The sequence below is a fragment of the Colias croceus genome, chromosome 15 (genome assembly GCF_905220415.1).
Source record: "Colias croceus chromosome 15, ilColCroc2.1".
Taxonomy (NCBI): Eukaryota; Metazoa; Arthropoda; class Insecta; order Lepidoptera; family Pieridae; genus Colias; species Colias croceus.
The window spans coordinates 2,555,410-2,571,786 of NC_059551.1; the positions used below are offsets into that span (position 1 = coordinate 2,555,410).

The 16,377-nt window shown below is 33.6% G+C and overlaps 1 protein-coding gene across 1 annotated transcript; it reads right to left on the bottom strand.

The window, feature by feature from the left end:
* Nucleotides 1-5,949: 5,949 nt before the first annotated feature.
* Nucleotides 5,950-14,520, bottom strand: LOC123698063 (cyclin-dependent kinase 5 activator 1). Its single transcript, XM_045644657.1, has 2 exons — nt 13,697-14,520; nt 5,950-6,725 (listed from the first exon to the last, which is right to left on the bottom strand). The coding sequence occupies exons 1-2, from the start codon at nt 14,399-14,401 to the stop codon at nt 6,345-6,347; spliced, it is 1,086 nt and encodes a 361-aa protein (XP_045500613.1). The 5' UTR covers nt 14,402-14,520; the 3' UTR covers nt 5,950-6,344.
* Nucleotides 14,521-16,377: the final 1,857 nt, after the last annotated feature.

Genomic DNA, 16,377 nt, shown 5'->3' on the forward strand with positions numbered 1-16,377 from the left:
GGCATTTTCACGCATTTTCCGGATATTTTTCGGGAATTTTCCGGGCATTTCCCAGGCATTTTCTGGGGATTTGCCGGATATTTTACAGGCATTTTTCGGATATCCTCGGAAAATGCCCCGGATAACCCTGGAAAATGCTTGGGAAATACCAGGAAAATGTCCGTAAAATGCCTGGAAAATGCCTGGATAATGACTGGAAAATTCCCGGAAAATATCCGGAAAAATGCTTGGGAAATGTCTGGAAAATGCCAGGGAAATGTCCGGAAAATGTCTGGGAAATGCCTGTAAAATATCCGGAATAATCCCCGGTATATGCCTGGGAAATGCCTGGAAAATTCTCGGGAAATATCCGGAAAATGTGTGAAAATGTCCGGGAAAAGCGTGGAAAATGCCACTTCATATTTGCGAAGTAATTAAAGCAGAAAACCAAAAAAAAAAGAAAGCTAAAATCATTCATATTAAATGTATATGGGATATTCATATTTCATACAAGTAATGTATGGGAGGGATTAAAGATAATTTTTTTGATATTTCTCGATTTATTTTTAAAAATTTATTACGGCCATTTTACTCATTAGGTTATGTTCTTTCGATATCAGTTTAAAGTTTTTTGTTATTTGTAATACTTACGGAAAAATCGTCTGTGCACACTTAAGAATAAGAATAAGAAGGTAATGTTTATTTTTTACACCATATGAAAGTAGAGATTTCAATGAACAAAAGGCTCCCCAAGTTTTTGAATAAAGCTGATATTTTGACGGGTGAGTTTTCGATTGAAAATTAGGTTGTTTTTTTGGTATTAATTCAAAATAAGGCGATAAAATAAATATTTTAAATCAAATAAATTACAGTGTATTTGGGACATAATAAAGTAAGTTTCCACCAAATTTTAAAATAAAAAATTTAATAAAAAACTTATTAAAATAAAAAACCAAAAACTTGGTTTTTTTTAATTTTTGACCTAAATTTTGGGGTTATGTGAAAAAATTGTAAATACAAAGGTTGTAGATCTTTTTATTACAACTTTGCCATTGAACTTTTTTCCGTAGGACTTGTAGTTTTGTCGGAAATCGCGAGAAACCATTTTTTCTCTTAAAAGCTCCCCCCTCCCACTTCCCGAACTCGGATTGACCGTAATTTATTTTTCCTTTTATTTTTATCATATTCCCCTCCTTTTCATCCTACTGCGATTTTTTTTTGTTTCAAAAATTATCTACCCTGGTCTAATAGGATACTTTTTATCGTGGGAAAACTATCCAAAGTCAATTTTCCACGCGGACGAAGTCGCGGGCACAGCTAGTCTAATATATAAAAATCAATGCCACTTTTCGTTGTAATTCCATAACTCGAGAACGGCTGAACCGATTTCGATAATTCTTTTTTTATTATATTCCTTGAAGTACGAGGATGGTTCTTATGTAGAGAAAACGTAAACATGTACCACGGGCGAAGCCGGGGCGGACCGCTAGTACAATATAAGACGTATTTCATTACCTAGTACATAAGTCAAGAGAAATTGAATTGAATTGAAATTCGTAAGTCGGAAGGGTAAGTACAACGACCACATAAGCCCAAATATTTTCTGATGCTCGGGGCATGTTTTATGACGCCTTGCGAGTTTTTTTTTTTACCTAAATTTTCAAATAAAACACAGGATTGTATATACGAAACTTTTTTAATAATTGGGTATATTTACAATACGTTAGATAACAAACGTGAGTTACATAATTATTAGAAGAGGTACCCGAATAATACCTTTCGTAAAGTAGGTAGGTAAACGCATATCCACACAATATCAATGTCTCACCGCTCACGAAGGGTCGATTTCATAGGCTTTTACAAATAATCACATAAGTACGAGAAATCATATTTTTTTACATTTTTTTGTAAATAATTTCTTGTAAATAATAATGATAAATGTTGGTATACAATTTGTTGGATCGTTTAAATTTGAACTCTTATAACTTCTACATTGTGCCAATAAATATTTATTATGAATATAGTGCGACACAAAAGAGATGACAAAAAATGAGGGCGCCACCATCGCTCATATAGCAACACTGATACTGCGACGCAAGCGATCTTGATACTATAGAATAAAAATCCAAAATATAAAACAAAAATTTAAGACAAAAATACATTAGTACCTATTTTAAATGACCTACCTAGTACCTAGGTCAAATTTTACTTAAATGTATTTGGAATTAGTTTATAAAAATCGGTCAAGCCATTTAGAGGCGCACATAGAATCAAACATACGAACAAACAAACATACATACATACAGCTCAAACACATTACCCTCCTTCTGGGTCCGTCAGGTAAAAAAAAACAAGGTGATTTGAAAACTACATATTTTTATTTATTTTTTGTAGATATTCTCCTTCATTTTTACTCCATTGCTCTACTATCCTGCGTACTGTGCTTTCAGAAACCCCTATAACAAACGAATTAAGATGAATAAAATCAAATAGTACATTTAACATATTTATTTAGTAACTTAATTTTTTTTTTTTATGTCGGAGGCCAAGACTCACTTTGGGTCCCTGCGCCACTCTAGTAGGTATGTAGTAAGTAAGGATTCATAGATAGCTGTATGAAAATAGTTATCACTATGCTACCTATTTAAAGCTGGTTGGATTGGATATAACTTCTTGACTCAAATTGTGCTGGTCGCACTATAAAAACTAGTTTTTGTTTACATACAAATAACCTCAAATTAAATTTCAAAAACGTAATAATCGCCATAGATACGTACATTAAACACTCGTCAGTAATTGAATATTCTATTTTACGTAGTACTGAGCAAAAATAAATGGAATCTCACCGGTATAATCTGCTGTACGTTTGTAAACGTTAGCCAAATATTTTTCTCGTTTTTCAGCTTGAAATTATGACAAACACCGAATGAAAACTTTATATATGGCATCACGGACACCGCTACGTTTAACCTTTTTCATGATTTCTCCTTTTTTGAGTAAATTTCATGTTTAAAATAACAATTTTATCTCAACTTCGCCAAAAAAACAACAAATTTTAATTCAACTTGACAGCTGCATTGAAAATTCAGGGTTGCCAGATAATGAAAAAAAAAATTAGTTCCAAATTAATTAATTTCATCTTTTTTATGTCGCACTGTACTTACATCTTTATACATAAAATATAAGTTTATATTATGAATTCGGTAACTATATAAAGAGTAAAAACTATGACGACCCCGGACCGTGACTGATTTTACAGACAAATACCTTTTGCGTTCATACCCGACTTAATAATTTTATTAATTGGAATGTACAGTTATCTTAACTTCTACTTACATCTGGTTGAACAAATTTATTTTGAGAAAACAATATCACCTAATTGTAATTTTCATTAAAATAATTTTTACGCATATTTAAAACCATGTGTTTAAACCTTAGTTTAAACTTCAATAAAATTAGGTAGGTATAATGCTATCAGCTATCCAAAAATAAAACAACAGACTAAATTTTTAAAGAAAATTGCACGCTCGCAAATTACATCGTAGATAGTTAATTTTGTCTTACTATTATTACAAGAGTACAACTGTTAATTCATTAAATCTATTTTATAAGACAGCTTTAGTGCTGCGAGTGTTTACTATCTTAGTGAAGTCCACGAAAATAGAGAAATTATACATTTTTGAATTTCATAGTATTACACTATCTAGAAGCCAGCTCAAACTGATTCTAACAAGACTGTCTTATATTTATTTAACATGCATCATGACGCAGACGGTATCAATGAACTTTTCATTACACCTAACAAATTAATTATTATTATTTATCATAGTCTACAAGCACTATTATAGTCCCATTGCTAATAAATTAATAACAAAAGAGTTGTTCGAAATGAAAATATAACAAATTATTATAAATAACACGAAACAAAGCTTACAAAAACATCACAGACATCTACTTACACGAACAATAATGAGTTAGAATATAATCGAGATTCTAGAAAATAAAATAGATAAGTACCTAATTAATTTACTCATAAATATGGCAATTGAAACGGCTAGATTATTGGCACTCGGTGCTTACAGATAGGTACCTAATGTATCGAAAAAAAAAATAATGGGGAAAAGAAACGTCATTCGTGTAACATTCGAACAACGTTATTAGTGAAAGTTTTTATTACGAACAAGTATAATATTAATTACGGTGTATACTTACTCTTATTTATTACAATATTCAAGAAATGCTTAACATGGGACATACGAACAAAATTAAAGCCACCGTAAAGACTCTTCGAATAAAATAGATACCTATATTGGACTTTAGATAGTTATTATACAACTTCTTTATCAACGCCTATCCAGAGGTTAACATTTCTTATACCAACTGAGTATTTCATACCGAGTGCCACAAGATTTACTTGCCATTCATTAGACTAGACTATTCTTATGACTTATTTTATTGTAATCTGTACAAAACGTCGCAAAATTTGACCTATATAATATAACTTAGGCCTCCGTTTAGAGTGCAAATCGAGAAACTCTTGATTACAGAAATATAGAGCGTTGAATTCTGTCATTACTTACTTCATTCTTCCAAATAAATATCACATATAACTTCAATTTTAATTTGAAAAACAAAAGAAAACATTTTATTTGATATCGCAAAAATATGAGAGAAAATCTTTTTTTTGTCTGAAAACTTTTAGTTGATGACAATATTAACATAATTGCAACACTTAGATAGTATTTACCTTTATTTACTGAGCATTGCGCTTCTTGAAGAATTATTATAAGCCTTAGCGGTATTTACCAGATATCTACACGGTTTAATACTTAAGACACCTATTAAATGTTCATGGAGCGCTGCTAAATAATGTGTTACGTGATTTTCACAGAGAAGCCTTTTCAATGTCTTTACTATATTTATAAAGATTTTATTACCTATATGTTTAATAGGTAATACAACTTTAAATGTGTACCTAATTTAAATACCATTGAGGTTATTGAAAATTTTTAATTTTTCATATAGGTAATAAGGTTTTTATTTAATCTTAGTTTTTAGTTAGATAATGTTGTACCATGTTCATTGGTTATATTATCAGGAATGATTATAAATGTTTAGTAGTAGATACACATTAAATTCCTAACCAAGCTGTCCATATGAAGTATCCGATTTGCACTCTATCACAAAGAGGCTACCGCGTGCTTTGAGCCGGTCGTATTTTACGTACTTTTTCCTGAAGGACCTAACCGGGTGTCCGCCGGAGCCAATATTGCAACCCCCCCGCCTGCCACTCTCTAATATCATCTAACTACATTGCAATACGATTTTCTACTACATTTACGAAACTCTTACACACTAGCTAACCGCTGATCTATTGGACTAAACACTGCAATCACTTCAGCAGTTACATAGATTGTCAGACATTACCTACATTATAGTTATACTGAAATGTCCTGACTACCTGAAGATCGATACTAATGCACTTGTAGTGGGATGTTTAAGATCACTCCTCTCAAACACATCAACTTTCATCTCCGCAACAATTTCGCTTATATAAATTCGCTATAATTTTAGCTCTTGCTTTAATTTTATCACATTTAACTTGACTTGAATTTAACCAACGCCAGACATTGAAATCTTTCCGCGGGTACTTATTGTGTTTAAATTACGATTCTGCATCGAAAGTCTTGTTCTGCCGTTGGTATTTATATATCTTTCGGTTTATAGGTCTTGAAAATAAATTTAATTTAAACGTTATAATAATGTTTTACATTGGCGTTTTCTGCTAAAGTATGATGTTTGAACTAAAATGAATTTTAACCACTTTTAACTGTTCGATGTACTACGAATAGACATTCACAATTATTGTAACGTTAGACTTTTGTTGATTGTGGAACAATTTTGCACAAATAGCATCTGTCTTTATTGTCATATAAACAAAAAAGTCAGATGCTCTTTTTGTTATTTAGGTATTGTATACGTTTTTTCATACCTTTTCCAAATCTTCATAAAACTACTAGTAGGTAGGCCTTTCGATTCAGACAAGGTAAGTAATTAGATTTACAACACAAAATACGCCAATGATCCTACAATCGTCAATCTATATTATCTAGTTACATGGGATGTAAACAGATAGGTAGTTACATCATTATTTATCTACAACTTTTTCAATTGTGACACGAATAAATTTGAAAAGAAGATTAACCACCAAACAATCATCATTCGAACTAAATATTGGTAACACGATTATAAGACCACTCATAACCAATAGACGACCGACCAAGACTTTCGGCAGTCAGAAGCCGACATCACACACGGCTGGGGCGGTCTGTCAAGGCTAGCCGCAGCACCGCGACCTCCGTGTGTCAGGCGGCACTCAGGGCGTGCGGGGGGGCCGGCGCGGGGTGCGGCGGCGCGGGGGGAGGGCTTTCGATCGCCCCGCACCCCTTCAGCTCAGTGAACACCTCCGTGAAGAAACCAGGCTCGGAATTAATTCTTAACATGTTAAAGGACAGTCTATCGACGATTAAAAGGCATCGGTCCCAGAATTTGTCTTTGGAGTCTTCTACTAAGAAGGGCTTGAGGGGGTAGGAGATCTCGTTGCCCATGTAGGAGTACGAGAGGTAGAGACACGTGAGGACGACAGCTTGCAACTCCTGCGGCCGTCCTATCCTATCGCCGTCCACCAGCTCTCTGACCAGCATGTACACGAAGACAACGTTCGCTGGATTGATGAACGCCACGTCCTGAAACGAAATACAGTCATGTTGTTACATATTATATCGTATGACAATCAACTAGCAAATATTTCCTTAATGAACGGAAAGTTCCGGAGAAAGAATTGTAACGCAAGGTAAACGAAATACCTCGATAACGGTCAATAAAATGACTATTGATTGACATCTTGATTGACATCAATGTCTGGGCGATTACGTCATGACAAGGTAACATGAACTTAAAAGTAAATATAAACAAAAGAGAATCTTATCAAGATGATTGTTTGCGTCGTATAAACTAAACCCAAGTGTAGGTAATATAATCGTTTTCGCAGCCCTAAAGTTAAACATGCATTGCAAAGAGGGGTCTGAATTGCCAAACTGTAACCTTAGACAATAAAAGGCTTAAATTAGTTTCATATCACAGAAATATAACTTTGCAGTTTGCTGTTTGTGTTTGTATGACGTACATCACGTAGATATTTTATACAATAACTTGCGAAAATAATCCATACTAATATTATAAATGCGAAAGTAACTCTGTCTGTCTGTCTGTCTGTTACTCAATCACGCCTAAACTACTGAACCAATTTACATGAAATTTGGTATGGAGATATTTTGATACCCGAGAAAGGACATAGGCTACTTTTTATTCCGGGAAAATGACGCAATCCCGGAAATCCCACGGGAACGGGAACTATGCGGGTTTTTCTTTGACTGCGCGGGCGAAGCCGCGGGCGGAAACCTATTAATATAACATCTAATTAATATAACATCCTGCCATTGAGTAAGATACTACTATAGATAATTATTATTTATCTACAAAAATGTTATGAAATTTAGAAAAGAGTACATTAAATATGTGATGGGCTAAATAAGGACCACTTCATATTTAAGCAGGGCTTACATTATAATTAATGTGTGTTATGCATAAGAGACCTTAATAACGCGAAAAAATATATTTATACGACGAATAAATTATGACCTGGTTCCACAATAGCTTTCTATGTCAACTAGTTTTTCCATTTACGCATGAAAAGCGTCATTATGACTGCAGTGTAATTTAGAACTTTTATTTTTATCTAAAAACAAAACTGAAAGTTGATAATTTAACTCCGGCCTATTTATAGTCTTATTCATGCAGACTAGATTTCACTTGCAGCCTCACTCTCTTATTATACAAGTAGAACAGTTCTTGGTTTCCATTCTAATGCTGTAAATTTATGACTAAATTTGAATTTCTAAACTCAATTTTCGTTAGTTATTTTCGTGACCAAAAATATCTGCAAAAGAAATAGAATAGTTTCTTATTTATCACAATAAAAAATTTCATCGTTATACGAATCACGGACGAAGTAAAAAGAAATTGTATTCAACTAAAAATAGAAAATACTTCAATATTATAATGATTACGTGTAATTGGAGTGCTACGGGCTACGGCCTACGAAATACTTGCTACGGAGCCGTAGGCGAGATAAATTATTGTAAAAATGTCTTTAGATCAGAAAATTTATTTATAAAAACATTTATGTGTTTATTAGAAGATTTTTCACAATAAAATGAATAAGCAGGTGGTTTTCAAAGTTGTAAAATTTGTTGCATAGCTAGAAAATAGCTCAATTTGAAAATAGAGTGCAGAGTAAATAGGTAGGCATTATATATTTGAAACTTATAAAGAGTCTTTTACTTAATTATAATATAAATATACTTGTAATGAAAATTATAAAATTGTAGTCAATATATATTTTTTCACTGACATATAACATAAAACGAGACCTCTTGTGTAGCGACTCGATATTCGATGAGTCGAAGATAAATGAGGAAAAATTTTAAGGATACTTTAAGTTCAGGTACATTTCGATACATAAAAGATTAAAAAATATAATGCAAAATAAAAGAAAAATAAAGAAAGCTATGTATTTAGAGACAGAAAGAGACTTATATGAAAGTAGCTTTTTTAGGGGAAAATATACTATCCAGCCCTAGATTCTAGGGAAAAGATTCATTCAAGATAATTCAACGTTATATCTCTTTATAAAGAACAAATACGTAAATACAAATATGTATTTTGTTAGAAAGTTAGAAACCATATAAAATATATTTGATTATGAGAAGTATATTTATTCATTTAAGAGGCTTAGAAATTCCGTTTCCTTATAAACAGTAAGATCTTTTGTTGTTACGAAAATAACATTATGTGGAAATAAAAGGAAGCTAAACAATTTCATAAGCAGAATATTTTGAAACCGACACGATTCAAACAATGGCTTGTTTTTTCTTTCTTAGAAGCTTTGCAAAAAAAACATTTTTGTAGCTTACCTATAAAGTAATTTCTGTGGGTGTTTTTGAATAGGTTTGAACTACTTATATGAATATTTTTAATTTATAGATTTGTTGTTTTATTAGACTGGAAGAAAAATGATAGGTAACAGTGTATTATACAGGGTGTCCCACTATTGGTATACTAAGCGCGAAGAGACTTGTAGTCTAGCATACACTGATCACGTAAAAAATACTTAAACAACAAAATTACGTCAAAAATTTTTTGCTCAATTTTCCCTGAAAATCCATGATTTCTTCTCTAGCTTCGCGCAGCCGGCATATACCGATTCGCTAATGTAAGCATTTTGTCTATGAAAACATAATCTTAAACGATAGCTCACGTGCTGGTGGTAAAGTTAGGCGGATTGCTTGTGACTTTAAAATCAATTTAAATATTATTATATTTGATATTTTCAATTGAACTCTCTGTAAACCGGTTATTTTATGCGGGTTCTGAATTTTCCTCCCTACTAAATAAAACAAGATTAAACTCCACATCACAATTAGCATTCAAAAATATACATTGTGGCATTAAGGCAATTTGCATGGAAATAATCCGTGGCTACGTCACAACCTCACCGTCTCTTTCATACAAATGTTTTCGCTTATTTCTGTCCCTTTCTAAATAAACCCTTATTCATAAAGCTAGACGCACAATATTGATTGCGTTGGTGGAAGCGGCCCATGCCTCCACAGAGTAAAAACTCCATAGACCATACATATTGAATGAACTTTCTTACCCTCTACTAAAATATTACCCCATCAAGACGATTACGGGGTAAATACTATTCCTGATATTGAGACATAAAAGAGATAAGTGGTTGTGCTCTGTAATCTGAGAGGATATTGGACAAACGTAATTTAAGATAAAATAATAAATGTGACTTTTTGGATAGTTTACCACGTATAAACTCGAATTTAGAGTGATGTAAGTATAACTCTCTGGTCATGTAATATGTACAAGATTTTTTTGTGAAAGTAAAATGAGAAAAATTTCAACTGAATTTTTCACAATTTCATTCTGTAATTCTTAACTAATAAACAATAACCATAGCGACAATTTCATTTTAAAATTCCAAACAGTTCGTGAGGCAATTAAAATATATTATATTACATAAACGTTTTGGAAGTACAATTTTAGTTGCGTGACGTTTGTAGGTTACCGAGTTTCTTTACAAGAGGCTATATTAATGAATAAATAATGATTCGATAAAACAATGGAACTTTTCTAAAAATTAGAACGCTCGCGTTGAATATAATCGTTGTTCAAAAGCGCTATTATTCTCTTGTCGTTTAAGTTGATTAATTTGTATTTAATTAATTAGAGTTTTAAACTGTGATAAAGTTCTACAATTCATGATGGAATTAAGGGCTTAAGAAAGTTACTAGAGAATATAATATATTTGGTCTACGCCCGCGCCGTCTACGGAAAAGATACAATGTACCTACTGAAAATAGTGCGATTTTTAATATGAATATTTTAGTGTAAAGGTACCCGGCATTATTGTCCAAAATGGCATGATCACATAATATTATATGGCATACCTACATTTTTTTTACAAATATCAGCAAAGATACTTGGCATAGGTATGTTAACTTTATAGATCTACTAGCTGTGCCCCGCGGTTTTTACCCACATTGCTCTACTTCTATCTGTGCGTGATGATGGTCTCAGCCTATAGCTTCCCACGAATGGGTGATCTAACATTGAAAGATTTTTTTTCAAATCGGACCATTACTTCCTGAGTGAAGCGCGTCTTAGCACGAACCAAACAAACTCTTCAGTATTTAGATTTCATTCTTAAATTTTATATAAGCTGATTTTGAGCATGCGCATGTTTTTGTTGTGAATAGTATCAGACGCCTCTCCGTTAACATTTGAGATCTTCTTCGTACTAAAAGCTTTCACAATAGAAATGTAAACTTCAACAACAGAAATATGTACATAATTACACGATTTCCTTTAGTGTTTAAGTTATTTTAAGTGTATCTTTTTGTTATTAGTATTTTTGTGTTGCGTACATAATCTTATTTTTGTCTATCTCATACATTTTTATAATTATGAATAAGTTATTATTATTTTTTGGATGTTTACCAAAATAAGCAAAACTAAGATCGATTTAAATGTTTAAAGATGTATTTAAAATAACAAATTATTGAGAGAAAATAGATAAAGCACCTTGACCGTGGACGGCTCTCAAGGGACACGTGGATTTAGAAATGCCATCTTATTTATGTATTACCATTATAAGGTTATTTGTATTGGATTTATTCCCAATGCCGGCTAGATGTATTTTTATTGGCATAGCCAATGCTCCTGTATTAAAAGAATTGAAGGATATTTCAAATCGAAGGCAATCATTATATGGAAATTTCTAGACATGCCACTAACATATAATATTTGTAGAAGAGTACCTATGTAAAATAAAATGTAGATTACATTATGATTAGTTTTAAACTTCTTTATATACTAAATTCTATTTATGTATTATACTAGCATTCCGCCCGCAGCTTCACCCGCTTTGTCTAAAACATAATCCTACTAATATTATAAATGCGAAAGTTTGTATGGATGTTTGTTACTCTTTCACGTAAAAACTACTGAACCGATTACAATGAAATTTAGCACACATATAGAGGGTAACTTGGATTAACACATAGGATAGTTTTTATCCCGGAAATCCCACGGGAACGGGAACTATGCGGGTTTTCCTTTGCAAACGCGGGCGAAGCCGCGGGCGGAAATCTAGTCAATTATATACTAAAACCTTCCTCTTGAATCACTCTATCTATTAAAAAAAACGCATCAAAATCCGTTGCGTAGTTTTAAAGATTTAAGCATACATAGGGACATAGGGACAGAGAAAGCGACTTTGTTTTATACTATGTAGTTAAAGAAAACCCTACTCTCTTTCTCTATATTAGATAATACCAGACTACGCTTCACTTTCTAAAACAGTTTATCCCTTTTTAACTATTTACCGCAACTATAAATAGGAAAGTACAAAGTTTTCTTCCTACAATTATTTTAAAAGCGACCTCTCTTTGTAAGAGCCGAGAAAGTGTTTATGTTTAACCTATTTTGTGCAAGACATTTGACCTAAAATACTACAAACACTTTCATATCCAAATAAAACAAGTTGAAAACAATTTTTCAAACATAAACAGATACGTATTTTAGTTGCATTATTTGGATACTGCATTATGAAATGTAGTACCAAAATATTGTATATTTAAACAAAATTATAATTAATCAGCTTCTTCATCTACGTAAACTGTTAATGATGTTACATATGTATTTTGTAAAATTAAATTGTAAAACATGACTAAAAAGAGCAACTATGGAGTTTCTTGCCGGTTCTTCTCCGTAGATACTGCTTTCCGAATCGGTGGTAAATGTTAAATAATGACGTTTCGAAAGTGCTTCTAGAAGAAGTCTAATTGAATAAATGTAACAATAAACTGACTAATTCTTAGTTCAAATAAAATATAATTTTATTAAACTTAAATTAGAAAGTCTACTTCAGAAGTATTTCGCAATATCGAGAATATAATATAATAAAATAAGAATTAAAATAAAAAGGGTCATTTATTCGGCACTTTGTTTAAAAATTAATAGAAGATATCGACACAGTTGACAGATATATATACTACGTGATATCGATCCGAGTCGTGTAAGGACGTAAAATAAGAATACAATTTGTATTGTTTGTAGTTATTGCCTATCTACTTATGAAACTATTATGTAAACATGTTCAGCATGTTCCGTGTCTATATGTAGTTTTCTTTTTTTTCTTTTCATCAATTTTAACAAAATATTCTATCGTAAGTTTTGATTGGTTTTTGTAGCAGTGGGTAATGAATGGGCTGATGATCTAAGGCTGATGATGATGATGAGATATTATACAAATTTACAAAATAGATAGACTATCTATTGATAATTATGTAATCAGAGCAATCAAAAAGCTTAAAATTCCAATTAGCTTAGAAAAAAATATCATAAGCTGTTAGGTAAACATTGCACTTGCTGTTAAACTTCATTTATATTCTCACAGAGATAAACGAAATCCATTATAGCTACGATGTTAATGAAAAAAATCGTCTTTATCTCATATGGGCTACCCTACACTTATATACATATATAAGTGTAGGGTAGCCCATATGAGATAAAGACGATTTTAAACTAAGCAGGTAAATATACTTACTGAAATCTTTTATTCTTATAAGTATTTAAACAAATCTATGTATAATAGTCGTAGGTATTATCCTTTTATTCTATATAATATTTGATATATGAGGTGATTCATTTCTATTACTCTTCTTACATATAAAAAACTCTACTTCTTCGAGTATACCTTGAAATCTATATTAAAGGGTCTCAGTTTAATTTCCTTTATAATGCTACTGTTTATGACGATACCTACTTGAATACGAAAGTATGCATAATTTAAGTTAGGGGAGTTAAACAATGAGTGAGTAAAATCGATAAGAAGATGGAGATGGTACGTAACAATAAACAAGAGCCATTTTCAGTAACTATGTGAAATATTACGGATATAAATTTTAAGGAATCAAAGGTATTATAATATTGTGACTCATTATGCAGTAAAACTGTAGCGCATAGTCACGCAATTCCGATTATTATTGTCGATACAAGAAAAATGCGTGCGCAGATTTACCTGCCATCCCTGTAGTAGCAGCGACCTGTCCACCGTCCGCAGCCACATGACCGCGTCGCCAGCTTGGAAGTCGCGCAAGCGGTGGCAGCGCGAGTGCAGGAACATGCCCAAGCATTTCAGCAGCTCTGACGTGGACGCCTGGATCACAGTCTTCCTAGGCGCTACGATCGGAGCCGTCCCCACCGCTGTCGTCGGCAACTTCTCCGTGTAACACACATTATTGTTGAGCGCGTTCGTCCTGGCCACCTCCGTAGGCGGAGGCAGCGGCGCGACCGGGGCTCGAGCGTATATCGCTCCCCCCACGCTAACATTTTTGTTCCTATCGAGCGGGGCATTGTCCGTGAGCGGCGCTCTGAACGTCGTCACGCTTTTGCTCTTGCATTCGAGCTTCTTCTTGTTGTTGTTGGCCGTCGAGAACCTCTTCCACGACAGCGCATTGATGAACAGCGAGTGCTTCTTGAGGTTCTTCTCGAGGGCCGTTTTCTCGGAGATGATTTTGGCGGCATCGTCTAGGGTGGCGCGTCTTTCGTCGCGGGTCAGGTCGCGGTTCTCTCTGTTCTTGGCGTTGTTGAGGCGCTCGTAGGAGTAGGCGAGTGCGGCGCGGTCCGGCGGCGGGGCGGCGGCGGGCGGTCGCCGCTCTCGCGGGCTGAAGCTCAGCACGGTGCCCATCAGGCCCGCGCACGTCTGTCCGCTAGGTGCCCGCATGCATCGCGTGTGCGGCGCGCGGTGTCGGCGGCCCGTTTGCGGGCTCGATACGCCCGCGCATGCGCCCCGCGCGCCGGGCCCTATCGACCGCGGCGCGCGCACCCAGCTGACCACCGGCACCACCGACCGCGCCCGTAAACAACTCCCCACTAAATCACGGAATTACCGATCACCGATTCCAATTAACTGATCTTATTCCGATCTACTGGTGTAACGTCTTCCTTGCAAATTAACTTTTTACATAACCACCTCTAGAGGAGATCTGCAAACGTTATATAATAATGCGGAGTAGCTGGCGACGTTTCCCTATAATTGAATCTCTCCAGTTATTTCCCGGTGGTTTTTCTGCATCAAAAATCAACCCAGATCTGCAGCGGCTGACCTGAATACAATTTTCATTAAAAATGCCGCTATCATTGCGAAAGCTCGCGCCAACGATGCTTAAGTTCATGCAGATATTTAACACGACGGTGTTTTCATCTGAAATACAGCTGCGCTTTTCATATGTACGAAACATAATATTTATTCATTGTATGTAATATAGATGTAGCAATAAAATGAGGAGAATAATATGGTACCATCATTATGTTTCTAATTTTATCAGATAACGTAAGAATTATAGAGTTGCGTCTTTTCTTTTCGAAGTATAAGTTTCGCACCTATTCTGTGTATCTTCAAGGATTAATGCTTTACGTAATGTAGTAGTATAGTACCTTCAAGTTAAAATTTATTCATAATTTAATAAATACATTAGGTTAATAATTTTTGAATATATTATGTCTTATTATAATTTAATTAAAATTTATACTTCATACCTATATGTTATTCAATCATTTGAGTTAAAAATAACATGAAAAGGAGATTGCCCAAGTGACTATGGCACTTGGTATCGCAATCAAACTTATTGTGTCAAGATGAAATATAGCTCAATGTAAAGTTTGATATTAGTACTTTTAGATATGATTAAAGTTTTTATATAAATAAGCCGCAGTTCGCGACAATAAAAATAAAACAATAGTTTTATTCAACACTTCAAAAAATACTTTATCGAGTTTAAACTAACGATGAACGTTAAGTTTTACATTTATTACATAGGTAATATTTTAATTTACAAGACAAATGTGAAAAGTAAATCGTAATGAACAGTATTTCAAAATAAATAACGTCGAACAATGCGTCGAACACATTAATTTCAAATAGAAACATAACATGACGCTTGCAAAAAAGATAGATATATGTGTCAAAACAAAAACTTTTACTTTTATTTCTATTTATTCGGTATAATTACGACTTAATATTGATAAATACGATCATTATAAATACAAATAAGAATTAACAAGATCACGAACACGTGACACAACTAGTATTTTACCGATTCCATACGTGGTCATACATGTTTCAAAACAAAAACTTTTACTATTATTTCAATTTATCCGGTATAATTAAGACTTAATAGTGATACATAGGATCATTATAAATACAAATAGGAATTAACAATATCACGAATACGTGGCACAACTAAAATTTTACCGATACCACCCGTGGTCATTCTCCTTTCTTATTTTTTGTTCTTTCTTTCTTTCTTATTTCTATTTAATTATTTTGTCTTTAAAATATCGATATTATAACAGCGCAGCGTGATGTTATTTTGGCGTGCTTAGAAATCGTAGAGCACATTATCTTAATTAACCCATTTGCTTTAGAAGGGTGCTTCAACCCTAGTTTGTAACAAAATTTATTCCTTATCATTGGTTTGGTGTACAAGGGAACTCTCAAAATAGATAATGAGTCAAAACAAACACTGAAGCCATTGTAATCGATCAGCGATGGACATCATCATCATCATAATCATCACTAATATTATAAAAAAAACGATTATGTGGCACTCGGGGACTGCCGCGGTAAAGCTATTGCATAGCATGCCTTCAAGCCACATCTCCGCCCGTCGGAGTGGGGAGCGTGAGGTTTTTTCGTTA

Bases quoted from the DNA above. Each gene is read 5' to 3' on its own strand.
- LOC123698063 (XM_045644657.1), bottom strand. From the start codon at position 14,401: ATGCGGGCACCTAGCGGACAGACGTGCGCGGGCCTGATGGGCACCGTG. The intron at 6,726-13,696 runs GTAAATCTGCGC...ATTTCGTTTCAG, and splicing joins TGCTACTACAGGGATGGCAG to GACGTGGCGTTCATCAATCC.